The 16,933-nt window shown below is 45.5% G+C and overlaps 1 protein-coding gene and 2 long non-coding RNA genes across 4 annotated transcripts in view; 2 read left to right on the forward strand and 1 right to left on the reverse strand.

The window, feature by feature from the left end:
* PSTPIP1 (proline-serine-threonine phosphatase interacting protein 1) overlaps positions 1–16,495 on the forward strand; it is a 50,355-nt gene extending 33,860 nt beyond the window's left edge. Inside the window, exons 6-15 of the mRNA XM_064388686.1 lie at positions 777–839; positions 1,846–1,944; positions 3,594–3,639; positions 4,432–4,511; positions 6,806–6,904; positions 7,437–7,533; positions 10,136–10,220; positions 11,680–11,750; positions 12,954–13,051; positions 14,555–16,495. Of these exons, the coding sequence (XP_064244756.1) occupies positions 777–839; positions 1,846–1,944; positions 3,594–3,639; positions 4,432–4,511; positions 6,806–6,904; positions 7,437–7,533; positions 10,136–10,220; positions 11,680–11,750; positions 12,954–13,051; positions 14,555–14,686 (870 nt within the window). The 3' untranslated portion in view covers positions 14,687–16,495. The remainder of the gene's footprint in view (positions 1–776; positions 840–1,845; positions 1,945–3,593; positions 3,640–4,431; positions 4,512–6,805; positions 6,905–7,436; positions 7,534–10,135; positions 10,221–11,679; positions 11,751–12,953; positions 13,052–14,554) is intronic.
* The window catches only part of LOC135280616 (uncharacterized), a 22,100-nt gene continuing 5,167 nt past the window's right edge, over positions 1–16,933 (reverse strand). Inside the window, exons 1-4 of one of the 2 annotated variants that reach the window (XR_010347497.1) lie at positions 16,519–16,622; positions 11,651–11,757; positions 2,932–3,023; positions 1–492 (exon numbers count right to left, since the gene is read on the reverse strand). This is a non-coding gene — a long non-coding RNA (uncharacterized LOC135280616). Of the gene's footprint in view, positions 493–2,931; positions 3,024–11,650; positions 11,758–16,518; positions 16,623–16,933 lie in introns of those variants that run through there. The other variant, XR_010347496.1, reaches the window with a different exon arrangement.
* Positions 16,738–16,933, forward strand: part of LOC135280618 (uncharacterized) — an 8,901-nt gene continuing 8,705 nt past the window's right edge. Inside the window, exon 1 of the long non-coding RNA XR_010347499.1 lies at positions 16,738–16,818. This is a non-coding gene — a long non-coding RNA (uncharacterized LOC135280618). The remainder of the gene's footprint in view (positions 16,819–16,933) is intronic.

Here is a 16,933-nt window from a genome sequence, read left to right on the forward strand (position 1 = left end):
CTGAATGGTGTCAGCAGTTTTGGTAACCTCCCAAAATGCTGTGATTTGTACTGAAGCTGTCTCAGGACTGTGCCCAACTTGAAACAAGCATCTGGGTAGCCTGGAGAGAGTTTTGCTTGAGAAGAATGTAAAGATTAAAGGACCAAAAGTCCCCCTGAAGAAAGCCATCCCCTGCCAGCAGGAGCATATCTCAATGTCACATAAAGCTGGGCATGTCACAACTAAAACCATGGAAGAGAAGCCAGCACTGTCCTTCCAACACTGCCCAGATGACTCCAGCATGGAAATCAAATCACACTGAGCATAAAGTTGCCAGAAGCAGTGGAATACACAAGAGACAGGAATTGTTTGGATTGAAAATGGGCAGCTACCTGTGCTCATGTGGGTGAGACCGTGGTTTGGTCTGCAGAGATGTGGGACCAAGCTCTGGCAGCAGCAAAGGAGCCCTGCTGGCAGAGCCCACTGTGAGTGGGTGCTGCAGTATTTCATCTCCTTAAGAAAGAAAAAAAAAAAAAAAAAAAGGAAGAAAATTAAGATCTGCATCCTCTCTGCTATTAATGGAAACCACTGAAGCAGAATTATCTGGGATTATTTTTTTACCTGGCACTTTGATGCTCTCTGTATCACTTAGAAACCTGTCATTTATAAAAGCAGAGTGAATTTTGAGGGAGGTGGCTTATAGAAAGGCCCTGACTGTGGTTCTCCTGATGCTGCTGCTGGAAGGGGGAGGAAGAAGTCCAAAGCAAGAACTGCTGACTTGTGTGTGTTTCTTGCAGTACGAGTCTGCAATGGAGAGGATGCAAAAGAGCAAACTGTCCCATTATAAGAAAACAATGGAGGTAAGCAGGGAGGGCTTGGGCAGGTTTCCTGATGCAAACTGGCTCCAGTAAAATCTGTATCACATGTACCTCTGTTTAAAGAAAGGTCAAAGCTGTGTGAGTGTGCAAGAGTGTGTGAGGGAGGGAAGATGTCACTCCTGCTGTGAGGAGGAAGCTGATCTTCCCTGCTGCACCCACTGAAAAGTCTCCAGAAGGTTAATGCAGGATGAATGGTGCCCCAGGTCAAACAGGATTTCATTCTCTCTAGGCAAGGGTGCTTAGAGGAGTAAATGTAATTTTTCAGTGTGTGTAAGTGCAATTTTAAGAACAGTGAAGGAATCTTGTAGGCAGGAGGAATCCTTTCCATCTGAAAAGCTTGCAGCTACAGAATCTACAGGCAGCTGGGTTTGGTTTCCAGTGGGCAACTGCCTCTAGAGGCAAGTAGCTGCAGACCTGTCAGTGCTACAGCTGGAAATGTACTAGTCAATTTTTTTTTTGAAATGTGGTGGTTCTAATTGCATCTCTAAGATACAGAGATGTTTGGGGGCAAATAAAGATTTCTCCTGTTTCTGAGAACTACACCAAGACTGTTGCCTATGGGGTGCTGGCTCTGCCTCACAGCTTGGAGCAATGGCCAAGGCAACACCTGACATCCCACCCCACGGCCACCCTGGGAATGTGGGCTCCCAAATTCATCTCTCCAGGGCTCCTGGGCAGATGCCTGGTGCACCAGTGGTGGTAGAGCAGCCTCTGCATTGCTGACCCCTGCCGGGAGTTGCAGTTGTACAAAGCAAACAATTTCAGGGCTGCAGGAAAAGGATACAATTTGTGCTGTCAGCCCCTGTTCCAATGTTTCAGTTCTATTTTCCTGCCTCCTTATGGTGCCATTGGGATTTTTTCCATTGCCTACACTGGGCACTGATTTGCTGCCCCAGACTGCAAAGGGAGAAGTGGCTGGAACATGTCTGGGGGGAAGCCAGCCTTGCTGCCCCAGGCAGACCCTCACGTGTGATCTCTTTGCCCCCAGGCCAAGAAGAGCTACGAGCAGAAGTGCAGGGAGGCAGACGAGGCCGAGCAGTCCTTTGAACGCACCAGCGCTGCAGGCAACCCAAAGCAAACAGAAAAGGTACCTGAGGTGACAGTGGGGGGAAATGGGGCTTTGCCTTCTCCAGGTAGGAGAGAATACAATTAATCCATTCTGTAGGATGCCAGGGGCTTTGTCTTGAAATTAACCCCAAAGAATCCTCTGGGAAGGGACGACGTTATCTAATTAATTTATCCCAGGCTGTGATCCAATTGCTCTATGAATCCTGAAAGGAAACTGAATGGGATTTTTCTCTGATATTACTCATTACAAAAAAGAAACAAGTCAAAAATATGTCATGCCGTTAGTTTTGCCTTTTGGTCTCTTACACTTAGTAGGCGTAGCATCTTGCATTAAAATGCATATTTTTCCTCAACATTTTTCTCCTCATGGTGAGTTTAATTTCAACTAAATTTACAGACTCAAAAATAAATCGTTGGAAATTAAGGCACTGCAGTCCTTCATTGCATCGTCTTTATACTTGCAGCTGACAATTCACTAACTTTTAATGGGAACATTTTACAGGGAAACAGATGGAGAAAACAAAATAAATGAACTCCCTTTGGCTCGATAAAAATCAGTGCAGTGTAAGCAAAAAGGATCAAAAATCATCTCAAGGAGGGGGGAGTGGTGGTGTGGAGACTCTAAAAACAGCATCAGAACTTTACATTTTATTTCCAGCATTCCCTAGTCTTTGATGAGCAAACACCTGCAGCTTAGCTGCAAAGAGGGGATGGAATCCTGGCCCTGCCAAAATGACACCAAACATTTCACAGCTTCAATGGCAGCTAAACCTGACCCAGCTCTTTCATGCAGAAGGATCCCAGGGTGCTCCGTTGCCATTTCTTCCCTGAACGTGCCAGCACGTTGGGAATGCACAGAGGCAGCTCACAAGCTGTTTAATTCTGCTCAGCATTTGCAAACAGTTTGGGCCAGGAAGCAAATAAGAATGAAACTTCGGTTCCCAGCTTGCTTCCTCCAGGTTTCCCAGCCAGCTGTGATGGGGAATATGATCAGAAGAGCCCCTACCTGAGCCTGGTCTTCAAGGGCAGGGTGGAAGAATGTGTTACACTGATGAGCAGAGCATCACTGTGCTGTCATCCCCATCTGTGCAGAAGGACCTGTGGGTACAGACCTGTCAGTGATGGCTGTTTTCTCATTGGCTAAAAGCTGCAGGTTTTTAAAACAGAGAACTTCTACTTCAAGTGAATTTCACTCTTAGGCTTCTGAGTTGTTATGGGAAATAATCTGGCATTTGTAAAGTATTTTAAAAGCTTTTCATCTGAGTATTACATGAGGAGCTTGAAAGATGAAGAATTTTAACTGCCATTTATTTCTGCTTACAAATATCTATTAGAAAAGCACATCAAACAATTGAGGGAAAAACAGCTCAGCCAGCAGGCACAGCTTCAGGCTGGATCACACTGGCTCTGAGCTCCTCTGGCAGGGATGTCTGAATGGAAAGCTTTCCCTTGAAGTCACTGCATCTATGGCTGCACCTGGGACATTCTGGTCCCTTCTCCACAGCACACATTCAGCAGAATTGTGCATAAAGGGGGGACAGCCAGGAAGTGCTTGCAAATTAGAGCCTTTCCCCTAGAGGGGAAAAGAGAGCAGGCAGCACAAAAAACTGGGGGCAGAAGCAAAAATGTGTCAGAAGTTAATTTGGGGTGTTTCTTTTCCTGTTTCAGAGCCAGAACAAAGCCAAGCAATGCAGAGATGCAGCAAATGAAGCAGGTGATGCTGTTGCAGCTGAACTGAACTATGAGTCTTCTCACCAAAGATCTACCAGCACAGGATTTTGATAGAACACATCCAAATCACCCAGGCTGTCAGGGTTCCCAGAGTCATCTACCCAGATATTAATGAAGAAGCAACGTGACAGTCACTGGCATTCACTCCCCTTTGTGGAAATGCCAGTGTCCTGCTTGCATTAAAGAATTTACAGAAGACTTCCTTTAGGGACTTCACCCAGGGAAGAAAAGCTCTTCTTGAAGCAAGTTTGAAAGCACAGTAGACACTCAGTTGGCCCTGAGACAGCTCAAATCACATCCCCCATGCCCATGTGCATGAGCACAGCAGTGATCTCCAGCCACAAACGTGTGTGTGCCCAGGAGGACAGGCCAGCACACACCTGATCTGGCTCAGGAGCTCAGCTTGTGCCTCCCTCCACATGGAATAGCTTACACCAAATCCCATGGCTCACCTGGCTGGAAAGAGCCTAAGGATGCTCAGTGCCCAAGCACGGTCCAGGCTCTTCATCTCTGAATTGTGTTATCCCTGCCATAAAGTTTATAACTGATCTGCAAACCATACAGAGAGATCCTTACTCTAGCACATAGCTACAAAGAAAAAAGCACAATAATTATTGTGCCCCACCAGTTACAAGCTCACATATTCTTGTGATACCTAAGCAAACCAAGGCCTGAAGTGTAGGAATCACAGGAAAGGCCCAATAGGAGGAAAGAGAGAAAGGCTGTAGCACTTTTCCCCTGACTGTTGGGTTTCTGTGTCTGTGTTTATTTACAGAGAACGTTTACAAACAGAACATCGAGCAGCTGGATAAGGTCAGGACAGAGTGGGAACAGGAACATATCAAAACCTGTGAGGTAAACATTGACTTTTTGCAGTGATGTTTGCACACTCTTTGTTTTATCCCATTGGAAGATTTCAGTCTAAGGCCTGAAATGCCATCCCAAGGGTTTTGCTGTTTGCTTTTTGTGGAGTCTCAACAGATGTCTTTGCAAAATTACTGCAAAAACTAGATCTTATTTAGACATAGCTGCTCCTGTGTCACTGACATTCTCCTTGCTTGGTCAGCATAGCTATGTGAAAATAAAGGAGGGGAATAAGTGCAGAGGTGGGAGAGGTGGAGCAATATATGAACTGCTACATACCCCAGTCACTCTTTATGTTTCATAGCACTTTAAATTCACCTGCAAGAATATTTGTCCTCTGCCATGAAATAATCTTTCAGTTAAAAAGCAGTGGTAGAGAAGTCTCTATCTCCATTTTACTGAGGATGGACAAAGAGCACTTGGCTATTAAGTTTTGCACAACAATTTACAGGAACTGGTTGGCATCCAAATTAGCCACTCATTTGATCACAGTAATCCTTCAAGTACATTTTCCCATCTGCTGAAGTCTGATTTTGCTATATTTACTTGTTGCAGGCTTTATTTCCACATAAAATAAAATGCCAGGAGGATACATTTCCAGTTCTCTGCTTCCTCTTAAATATTCCCCATCTGAGAGGACTGAAAAGCCCCACAACTGGCACAGACATTTCCACAGATATGATGCCAAGCCTTAGTCTTCCAAAGATGCATATTTTCTCCCTTCTTAAAAAGCCAACAAACCAGTGAAGTATTCCACAACCTCACACTCTTTTTTGTCCCATATAGCTAAATCTTGGCCAGCCCACAGAACTTGTGACCTGCTTACTGCTTAATCCAAACAGCCATTCAGAAAGCCAGGGCATCTTTAATGCCTTCTTTTAAAAGTGCTTGTAGAGAGGAGAACTGATACTCTTTGGTTTTGTTTTTTTTTAACTAGCAATTAGTACAAAAAGCAGCTTAGAATCCTACACTTGTGGCTGCATAGTGGATAATGTGGAATTGCTGGGGTTGCTTGGGTCTGTAACTGAGTGCTGGACAACCACAGCCTGAAAATGCTGGCTGGCAAGTGGCAGCTCTGGGGTGGCCCTTGTCACAGGGGCTGTGCCACGTTGTGGTGCAATGCCCTGGTTCTCCAGCAGCACGAGGGATGTGTCAAACACAGCACCCAGCTGTGCTTTCCTGGGTGCTGACAAGGGCTTGAAAGGCCAGAGTCACTACACCTCCCTCTTGGATTAACTGCGTTTCCTGACAGGACACCATTTACCTGGAAAATTCCCCACTGGCTCTGGTGCTGTTTCAGCAGCCTCGAGGGCTTTCTAATCAGAACGAGCATTGAAACACTCATCCTCACCCTTGCAGGCTCTCTTTAATTACTCTCAGAAACCAGTCCCCACAGCAGCTTACTCCCTTGACAGATTGCTTTTTCTGGATTTGTTTAGTTGGTAAGTTATTAGATGGCAGGAAGCATACCCAACTGAGTGTTCTGCTGAATGTTGTATACGTTTGTGGTGTTCTGGACATAATTACTAGCAAATAGAGATGGAAACAGATGGCTGGAGGCATCTGAGATTTTCACACCTCATAGAAAACCAAAACTTTGTTCTACTTTTAACAGTACAATGTAGAGATCGGGGTGATTTGGTTTTTTTCATGTTTTTAAAGAAAGAGCTTATCTGCCTCTTCCCCCAAATCAGTTCACACTTCTCTCTCAGCCCCCTTCCCTCTTCCTAAGCAGTGCAGCAACATGAGGAAGCCAGACAGATGAAGGAAGGGAATAACTCTGAAGACAGAAAAATGCCTTCTCTTTACCACAAAAATAACCTTCAATATGCAGAGTCAACTCCAGAGAGCCTCAAGTACTTTCAAAAGAGAAAAGTTTACAGAGACATTTTAGATGGCAGAAGTGGATACTTTTGCCTCTAACTCTAACATAAATACAACCCTTTCATGCCAGTACTCTACTGATCTGTTAAACATCCAGATTTCAGTGATGGGCAGACAGCACCCTGACTCTGAAATCCTCAACAGCAGAGGTAGCAGTCAAATCCAGATCTGGATTCCTCTCCCCTGCTTTGTTTTTGTCTCTAAAATATAACTTTAATTTGGTGCAACCAATTAGAACAAATTTTGAGCACGAACAGTAGATGTAGCTTCATCACCCACTGAAAAAAAACATCCTTTACCATGGTGCCCTCAGCACAGGTTTGCATCCTCAGCCCTGTCCCACCTGCAGAGCCAATAACTCAATGCCACGAGGCTACATCACATTTCCTCTTTGGCTTTAGGTCTTCCAGCTGCAGGAGTGCGACCGCATCACCATCCTGCGGAACTCGCTGTGGGTGCACTGCAACCAGCTGTCCCTGCAGTGCGTGAAGGATGATGAGGTACAGCCTGCCCTGCCCTGCCCTCCAGGGGAACATCTCGCTCCTGTTCTCCCAGAGGCAGCCCAGATGCATGTGTGCATGCAGGCAGTCTGTGGCACAGACTGTCACAATGCTTGGTGGCACTGGCATGTGTGCTCCTTGGTGTGCTGGGCAATGCTTCCTGCTCCCAGCACACTCTGCTGAGTGTATTTGGGCTCTGACACAATTTAAAAAAGGCATCCAGTCATGGCCTCCAAAGTGGGAGATGTAAAGAATACACTAGATTTGACTTTGAATGGTTGCTTCCTGCTATTAATTTCTTTATTGAAAACTTCTGGACTGCCTTTGTCCTGCTCTCTTTAAAGACTATGCAGAGCACAGATTTACAAGAATATTGGTACAGGGGGCAGGCTAAAGAGCAGCCAGGCCAGACATGTACCAAGTATGAAGTGTTTCTTAAGGGGACAATTACTACAAGAGCATTGTTTGCTAATTCAAGGTGAAATGTTAAAAGTTAAATTAATTTTATTTTGTATTTTATTCTGTTTTGTAGATGTATGAAGAGGTTCGGGTCAGCTTGGAGAACTGTGTTGTAGAGTCAGACATAGACTACTTCATTAAGACAAAAATGACAGGAACACAACCTCCAGGTAATTATACCTACTGATCTTGTCAGATGGTTTGTGCAGTGCATGTCCTTTGGAGGTGAAACCAGCTGGAGGAATTTCTGCTCCAACTTTTCTTTCCCACCTGCCATGGCTCACTTCTCCCACACTGTGCTGCCATCGCTGCCTGAGTGATGCTCTAAGTGGGATAGCAGAATGATCCAGCTTAAAAATAACCCTCCAAAGAAAAAACTTGTTTTGGCTTTGCAGCCAGGCTCATTTCACAGTACAGCTGAATTGACACCGCTAAGGAGGTGGCAAATTGCCTTGCAGAAATGGCAACTTCAGCTTCCTGCAGTGGTGACAAGACAGAGCCACCTTACCAAGGAACTGCACCCCTTGGCAGAGGCGCTGCCTCTTCGTTTGCAGCACAGAGAAGTTTTCTATTCTGTTCCACACGCCCAGTGGGGAATAACAAATTTTCTGCTCTCAGGAAGTTTGCACAAGCCAAGGCTTTGGCTGGGAGAAATTCTGAACTAAATTGGCTTTGTCCCAGCACACAGAACTGCTGTCAGGTTCACAGGCTCTGCCCATTCAAGCCAAAGCTGCCTTTTCCTTGACTTCAGTGTTCAAAACCTCTGGTCTGAAATGGAGACCGACCCAGCACGAGACAAGAGCAGCTAGAAAATGAAAACCTGCTGCTCCAGGCAGGAGTTCTCCAAACATCCTGCAGGAAAGGAGCTGTCTGATGTGTCACATGGCCAGACACAAACCACACCTGAGTACTTCAACAGGCAACACCAGAGAGCTACACAAACCCTTCCATGCTAGGAGCTGTAGGCACAAGATCAGCAGTGTGAGGGCCTGATCCCTGTGGATAATTATCACCTACAAGAACACTGCAGAGCTCCAAGCTGGCAGGAATTACACCCCAGGCCCTTCTTCAGCAGAGCTGGGTGCTGCCACTAACTCAGCACTGAGCTATCTGAGGCCTGCTTTTCACTCAGCCTTTTTGCCATTTGTCTTATGGTGGCTAAAAATTGGGATTTTGGGAATTTTTAAAAACTAATATATTGATACTGGATGCCATTTTGCTGCTATAGATTATTCTTCTTCACATAGAAGATTTAAATTCACTGATAAGGAGAATTTACCCAGGAAAAATTACACTTTCAATGGCAGAGAGCAGAACTTGCCTTGCAACAGTGTGAAACAACTTCTGTATACTAAGAAATGCATCATTCTCAGCTAGGTTTTTTTGGTTTAGGTTTTTGGGGTTTTTTTCCTATATGAGATTTGTCATACTCCAGTCACCTAGGAAATTTCTGCAAAAAGCTCTTGGCCATGTCAGAGTCATTTCTAATAAGAACTAGGTGGAAAAAACCCTTGAGAGTTTTATGAAAGGCAAAGAAAACCTGACTTGGTGTTTTGTTTATTTTTTCCACCTTCTAGAAGGCAACATGTTCTGGAAGCAATATCCTAATTTCTCCACAGCTCTGGCTAATGAGTGTGCACTGTAGCACGTGGTGAGCTGTTGATCTGTGCTATTATTTACAAAAGGCAGGAGGAAACCCACATGTAATTTTGCATTGTGTGGCAGAAAACCTTCATCCTGACCAAACCTTGATGGTCTTGCTCACTTCCTTTTCTACCCAGTCTTACAGTGCCCTCTAGGCTGGAAACTGCACCAAGGTGACGGTGCAGAAGGGCAACAGGAGACCCTTAAACTGGTCAGAAAACTCCCTAATTACCATGAGTCTTATTTGTCGGGATTCTTCACACTGTAGCTCTGTGTGGCAGTGTGAGAATGTCAACATAACCTTTAGCCCAAGTCGAATGTCTTTCTTAACTTGCTGGTATCAGGGCTGAGATAAAACACTCTCACAGGCTTCACTCGTGTTTGTTTGGCTCTCACCGAGCAGGCAGAAAGGCTGCGTGGCCACCAGCTGTAAGAATTGCACTGGGAGCTCTGAGCTGACAAATAAATCCATCTGTAACTATTTCATCTGTAAAGTTGCACTTGGAAATGGTCTGAATTTCACACTTAACGACACCGTAGGGGAGAGCGAAAGAACTGCAACCTAAATGTGTTTGAGAGAACAAAACCCAAATATCTCTGGGTAAACAGCAAATAAGCTCTCAGGAGGCGGATGGGGGAGGTATGAGAGGTGGGGAAACACACGAGCAAACACCAGGAAATTGCTCCTTATTGCTGCAGGCAATAACACTCCGAAATCTCCCCGGCTCTGACAAAAATTCCTGACTGGATACACTGAGAAAAGAAGAAACAAAATGTGCTGCAGCAAATTCTGCATGGACCCGGTTTAGGGCACTCAGTGACCATACTCTGCCCCCTTAAATCCTGAGCTTTGAGGCCATAGAAGAAACAGCCATGGAGGAAAGTGCCTTCCTCATTAGGGCAGTCCCAGCTCTTGGGATGGCCTCAGGCCGAGGTGCCCCTGGAATGGCTTTTGCCAAGCCCCCAGGCTCCCCTGAGCTGCTCCATCCTCATTCCAGGTGAGGGCAGATTCCAGGTGAGGGTAGATTCTGGTTTGCTCCAGCAGCCCCAGGTCGCATCCTGGCAGGGAGAAAACAGCTTTTCTCGCAGTGTTTCCTGCTGGAGCATCTCGTTTTCCTTGCCCTGCAGATGCCATCGGCTACGAGAGCTACTACAGCCGGGAGCCCGGCCGGCGCGGCAGCAGCCCCACGCAGTCCTGCGGCGTGATCAAGAGGTGAGCCCGCAGATCTCCCCCAGCCACAGCCGAGCTGGGCACAAAGCACCGCGGCCAGGGCTCTGCTCCTCCCGTGTAGCACGAGGTGTCAGGAGGTGCACGGGAGACGTGGAGGTGTTAAAACGGAGTGAGAGCAGTCGTGCCGTGCCCCGGTGGGGAGAGGACAGGGGGTGATGAGTTCCTCGCACAATTGCTCAGGCACTCGTTCCCTCCTTCCCGCTGGGTCAGGGCACGGAGCACCCAAAAAAGTTCGCTCCAGGGAGGGTGAGGGTGAATGTGGCTGGGAGCAGGGGCTGGAAGAGCCTTCCTTTGGGGCCGTGCCTCCGTGCCTGCAGCACTCGGCTGAGCAAAGAGCTGCTCTCGCTGTCTGCACCAAAGGAGGAAACACAGGCTGGAAAAACTGTGATGGTCACGGAGGCAATTTTCCTAATTTTTGCTAGTAATGTTAAAACATGGATTCAGTTATAACAGCAGAAGAGCGTGGTGTCTCTATTGGTTTAAATATTTTATACTAAAATGGCAAATTCACAGTGGGGAGGGCATCACAGTTAAAGCAGAGAGATTTAAAATTTAACAAGCCCTATGACATGGCAAAGACAAGGAGCAGGCAGTGATCTCCCATTTGGAACGTGGTCCAGGCTGGCCAGGGAGCTGCTCAGGGTTGTACACAATGCTTTGTTTTTCAGTTGGAAACTGGATCTTCTCGAATAATGAATTCAGTGCTGCATCCTGTGCAGTTACATAAGACAATTGTACTGCCATTCAGAGCACCACTGTGAGCAGCATGGGCAAGGAGCCTGGAGAGACTCAGCCTGAGTCTTTCAGGAACTCTTGAGAGAGGATATCCATGTTCCAGAAAAACTGAATGTTCACTAGCTGAGAAATCAGACCCTTTAAATATGCCTCAAGCATGCAATGCTATTTCTATCTCTGCTTGAGAAACCTAACCCATTTTCTCACTTTTACTTAGTCTTCAGTACCCAGCTGTGATACAGGAAATAACTAGGGATAGATTAAAATAAAAACTCAAACTCACAGCTTTTAGAAAGGCTTGTTACACAAGCTCTGTATTTTAAATTGTATCAGGGTTTCCCTTAAGCACAAAGAGATATTAATCTCTTATAAGCAACTCTTGTAAGCAATTTTCATCATTTCAACATTGTGGATTAATTGGAGTTTCACACCATGAGCCTTTGGGTCTACAAAGAAATATTATCTGCTTCATTTCATGCACAATTTAGTGAAGGCTGATGGTTCAATAGTCTGCTGCATTTTTAAAAATACATTTTTAAAGGATGGTAAATATATCTACAGCATAAAAGAAAATAGAAGGCCATGGGAAGAGATGACATCTCCTCTGAAGCAGATGGAGGGAAGGCTGAGTCAGAGCTGAGATGAAGGAATGCTCATACCCAGGCCTGTTCACTCACTTTGGTTTTGGCTTCTCTTGGTTCTGCAGATTCTCTGGACTGCTGCATGGGAGCAGCAAAAACAACACGGAAACAGCCACTCCTTCAGCCCCTCCTCTGGGTATGCTCTGCAGGAAATCAGTGCACCAGATGTGTTTGGTTTAGATCGTGTTGCTAAACCAGGCTTTGACATGGAGCAGAAATGTACAGCAGATATTCACATGTTGGCAGGCAAGAGTAGTCTGGAAATTAATTTTGCTTGGATGTGTATTAACAAATTTCCCAGTTTTAAGTGCCAGACAATCCACAGAGTCTTCAAAACCTCCATCTAGGCAGGGGGGGCCTGTACATTCAGAGCAGCAGTCTGACATAGATATTAGTTTTCTCCTTGTGTAGCATAACTACCACTAAAAAGCCCCACAGAATACATAAAATTTTTAACACACCAGGCACCTGGCTTATGAATACAAATATCCATCTCACCTCACAGTTATATTGTTGTCTTGTAATCCTTATAACTAGGAATTTATCAGATGATATTTAAAACACAGAATTTTGACTATGTAAAAGGTAACAGTTTATTACATTTTTATTGATTTGATAGTAAACAAAAGTATTTTAACTGTAGTTCTTACCAAAAGAAAAGTTGTTTTCAAACAGCTTTCAAATCAACTGCCTCTGTCAGCCCTGCCTGCTTGGGCACCCAGAAACACAGCCCAGACTCTCTTGCTGCATTTGGTGCTCAGCAGGGGAAGCCCCCAGGCAGATGCTGGGAAGAAATGAGAAGTTTCCCTACTTACAACAAGCTGTATCAAAACAAAACATCAGCAAAAAAAAAATTATGTCCATGACAAATAGCTGTGTGAGAACTATATAAACCATTGGAAAATATCTGGTGACCCCTTGGCACAGTATTTTCCATTTTTCTCAAGGGGAAAAGTCCTATGTAAGCCAGGGAACTGCTGGAATTTTATACCCCCAGTAGCAATTTGTTAAACCATTTTAACCAGTGTTTCCCTCCTTGGATGACTTGGATTGTGTTTTACCAGGGGGAACATTTTTCCCAACCTGAGGCTGAAGCTGGTTTCTGACCTCCCACAGAGTTCAGTGGGTGTATTGTCATCCCATCAGCGGGGGACAGTTTTTGTGCAAGATTTACCTACAGCTCACAGCAGCTTTTCTATACGTGTGCATCTCCAGGCAGAGGGAGAACAGAAAGCCTTGTATTTGTGAACTCTTGCATATGATCCCACGCTTTTATAAGCAACTGAACTCTTTGTTTCTGTGCTGGGTGTTTCTTCCTTATTTCCCCGTCCCTTTGCAGAGAGAACAGAAGGAGTCTATGCATCCATTCTGGTAAATGAAAAAGCTGAGATCACGTCATCACAGGACTACAGAGTACTTTATGACTACACAGCCCAGGTAAAAAAACGCTTCAAAGTAAACACTTCAGAGAGTCACAGTTAAAATAAGTGATGCTGACTGAAACATCCTGAAAGTGTAAATTCTGTGAAGGAGATGTTACTGTCATCTTACAGCCAGGGGCATGAACTGTCCTGCTCCAGTTTAGCACTGGTTCTCCATGCTGGAGAGGACAGAATCCCATAAAATACATTCTTTCCCTGTACTTCCATGTTGCAGGCTGCAGAATCCCAGTGGATGTGGTTCATCTGCCAACAAAAGGCTGTTAAAGAGAACCTAGATCCTGAACTGGGATATTGAACTCTCCCTGACTCCTAGCTAGGCAGAATACCATTAGTAAGAGGTTGTGAATGGACTGGTTATAAATATTTGCTAATTCTGATGGACTCCAACCCCACTTGCTTTACATGTCAATTTAAAGGTTCCTTTTGTTAGTTTTAGATCAGCAAAAGAAGCAGCATTCAGGAGGTTTTATGTCTCAGTGTAGAGAGAGCCTCACACCAAGGGACCTGCCACCAACAGCCAACATTGAAGAAATGTGACAGTAACAAAATGGATAAATGCCAGATAAATTATGAAAACAGAGAAAAAGCTCAAAAGGGGCACTATCCTTTAGGTACAGCAGTATTCCAATACCTTTTATTCAACACTGTTTTTTTTTTCTTCATTTTAAACTTTCTTTTATTATTTACATGAAATTTCATGCAAGCACAGTTGAAAGCATCTCATTGTTAATGGCAGCTCCCCTAAGGAGAATACTGGATCACCTCATTACTCCAGGAGTCCCTTAAAACTGTGCCTCACAGGGATATTCCCTGCTGAGAAAAGAGCCTGTTACTGCCTTTAGTATATTGTATATTGAGGCCTGTCCTTTTTTGAGTCCGTTCTTACCTACTCAGGTGCATTAAATTCAGTTTTAGCTGACACCTCTGGAAGCCTCCCTTATGCTGTTTTCTATTTACTACACTGTGGGCAGCAAAGTGGTTTTCTATGGAAAATAGGACAGCACCACTGAACACTGATGGCTGCCTGGGAGCTCGGGGATTATTTGCAACTGCTGCACTTGTCTGGGGATGAAAGTCACTGCTGGCCAAGAGTCACTGTCCCCCACTGGTCACTGCTGTCCCCTGCTAAAAGAGCTGAGAGACCTATTTCAGGCATGGATTAGCAGAGGCACTGTTATCCCTCTTGGGAATTAAGCTGTGCTCTATTTAGCAGCACCTGCAGACTATGCAGGTCATGGTGAGCTGCTTTAGGAGAGTGGTGTTTAACCCCTTCTGGACTTCCCAGTGATAAAACCATCAGGTTGTGCAGGAGGAGGCACCCTGGAGGCATCCTAAAGAAATAGCCAAAACGCTTCATCCCTCCCTGTGTGGTATTTCAGAACCAGAAGGACACTGGCAGACTGTTGATGAAGAGCAGGATTTAAAAAACCCCACCAGACACTTCTTGGGCCCTCCTGCTGTGTCAGGCCATGCCCATCTCTTTCCCTTTTCCTTTCAGAACGTGGATGAGCTGGACATCAGTGAAGGAGACACCGTGGTTGTCATCGCAGAGAACGACGACGGCTGGTGGACGGCGGAGAGGAACGGGCAGCGAGGCTTCGTGCCAGGCTCTTACCTCCAAAAGCTTTGATGAAAGAATCCACAGTCCTCAGACTTTACAAAGATTCTGTTACTGAAAACAGCACCCAAGGTCTGCTTCAGCTGGCCAAGAGCATCCCAATAATAATGTTTTTTACAACCACAAGTCAGGAAATAACCAACTGACCACGCTTTTCTCTCCCTTGCTCCTGCCTCATCCCATTATTCTCCTGACCTACACTATCTGAAGAAACTCCTGAGAGATTAGGGCTTGCATGTTTTGGCACAGTCCTACCCTCAGCACACTGTGCTGCCAGCAGCGTTGCAAAGCTTGGTGATCCTGGGAGTAAAATCTGGCCCAGATCTCAGCTGTGCAAAGGGAAAGATCACAGAAGCAAGTGCAGTTTCTGCAGGCTGGAGGACCCAGGTCATGACAGCCACGTTCTCTGCCACGGATCCCTTTCTCTCCAAGCACAGGCCATGCTGGCATTTTTGACAGACGATGGTTTATCAGTCATGGATGAAAATAAAAAAAACAGTGAATGCACCCAGAGAGGAGCACCTGAAGGACCAGGACACATCTCTCATAGGAAATCTTGAGACAGTCCCCATCACAACCATCTCCTAACACAATGAAATCCGTTCTAGCCATGGGCTCTGCTCTGCTCTGGATTCTGGGACAGATGATGTGCCCAAGGCTTGCTTTTGTCTTGGCTGGAAGGTTTCCCTAACGCCTCTCTGGGATTATGAAGTTTAAAAATCCAACAACACAAACAGCAGCTGAGCCAAGCCTGCAGCAGTGCTGCACTGCCTTGATTGCTCTCCTCTGAGCCCCAGAGAATTGCCAATTTCCTCTCCCTGCAATGTCAGCAGAGCAGCCTCCCTTCCACCTGCTCAGCCTCTGCTGCCCAGGCTCCTTCTGCTGCCTGCAGCCTCTGCACCTCTGCCACAGGCACATCCTGGGCTCATTCTGCAACAAAACCTCTTCAGAGATGGTGCACTGTGCAGGTTCAACTCATTTCACAGATTTCAGCTCTATCAGTCTTTCTAGTTTAATATTTAAGAATGTTTCCAACTGTTACTGTACTGTACAAGGGATTGATGAAGTTTCTGCCATTCTTCCCTTTTTGGCATTTCAAGATAGTTAAAATTTAAAACCTGGTGATTTAATTTGAATCAGAGCAAACTGTTTCTGGGGGCAGAATGACTGTTTGCCAAAGTTTCAGGCCTTAAAACTGAATCAAGACAATGAAAATTAATCTTATTGATATCTGAATAATCTTATTGCTATCTGAAAGGCAATGGAGGGACTGTTAGCTCAGACACACAAAAGAAAACAAGAGAAATCAGGACAAAAGAAAAAGGTGTAATGGTCAATGCAATCTTTTCTTAAATGAAACACAGTGAAGAGGCACTTGCAGTATCTTATTCAATTCTTCCTTCGAGGGTGGAACAGAAGTTCCAGGCCCTTTCCCTTTGGCAGTCCTTGCCACACTCCCTTGTCCTTGCCACACTCCCCAGCTCCCCCCAGCACATCCACAGCAGGGCTGGAGGGCCCCAAGCCCCTGGCACCAGCACTGGCCAGGCTGGAAGGGAACGAGAGGCTTCTGTGACACACCTCAAGTGACACAAAGGCGCACAGTGGGTCCAGCTCAGCCAGGACAGAAGGAGGGGAGGCTGCCTGACAGCCACAGCATCCCTTGTTAGCTACAGCAGGAGAGGAAACCAAAAGCACAAGAGATCCAATGTATTCACTTCTTGAACACTCAGTCTTCCACAAAGAAGAATGTAATGAACCAATAAATAAATAAATAAAAATAGATGGATATTTTGCAGATTATCTTAAATAAACAGAAAAAAACCCCCAAAACCACTGAGATGCACCTTCTCTACTGGTGTGGGACACACAGATTTTGCAGGACTCCTCAATTCCCTGGGGGCCCAACTTCACACAAGGCACTGCAGGGCCTAGTCTGGATTGCCCTGAGACCCAACTGCAGATCATCTTTGCTGCCATGGACCACATGGTCTACATCACCAACAGACAGCAGGTGGAATGGTGGCTGCTGTTTCTCTCCCATCAAATCATTCCATATTTTTGATGTTAAAGTCAGGAAACCAATTTTCTTTCTACCAATCTCCTCTTCTGTCGGGTAAACACTGTTGAATGGCAAGAGGCTATAGGTATTTTCAAACTCTCCCCAGTGTCACAGCATTTGGGTCCCACATGCTAACTCCAGACTGTTCAGGAAATGAAAAAGCAGCAGCAGTGTTTTCTCATGAATCCTCTGCTTCACAT

The sequence above is a fragment of the Passer domesticus genome, chromosome 14 (assembly GCF_036417665.1).
Source record: "Passer domesticus isolate bPasDom1 chromosome 14, bPasDom1.hap1, whole genome shotgun sequence".
NCBI lineage: Eukaryota > Metazoa > Chordata > Aves > Passeriformes > Passeridae > Passer > Passer domesticus.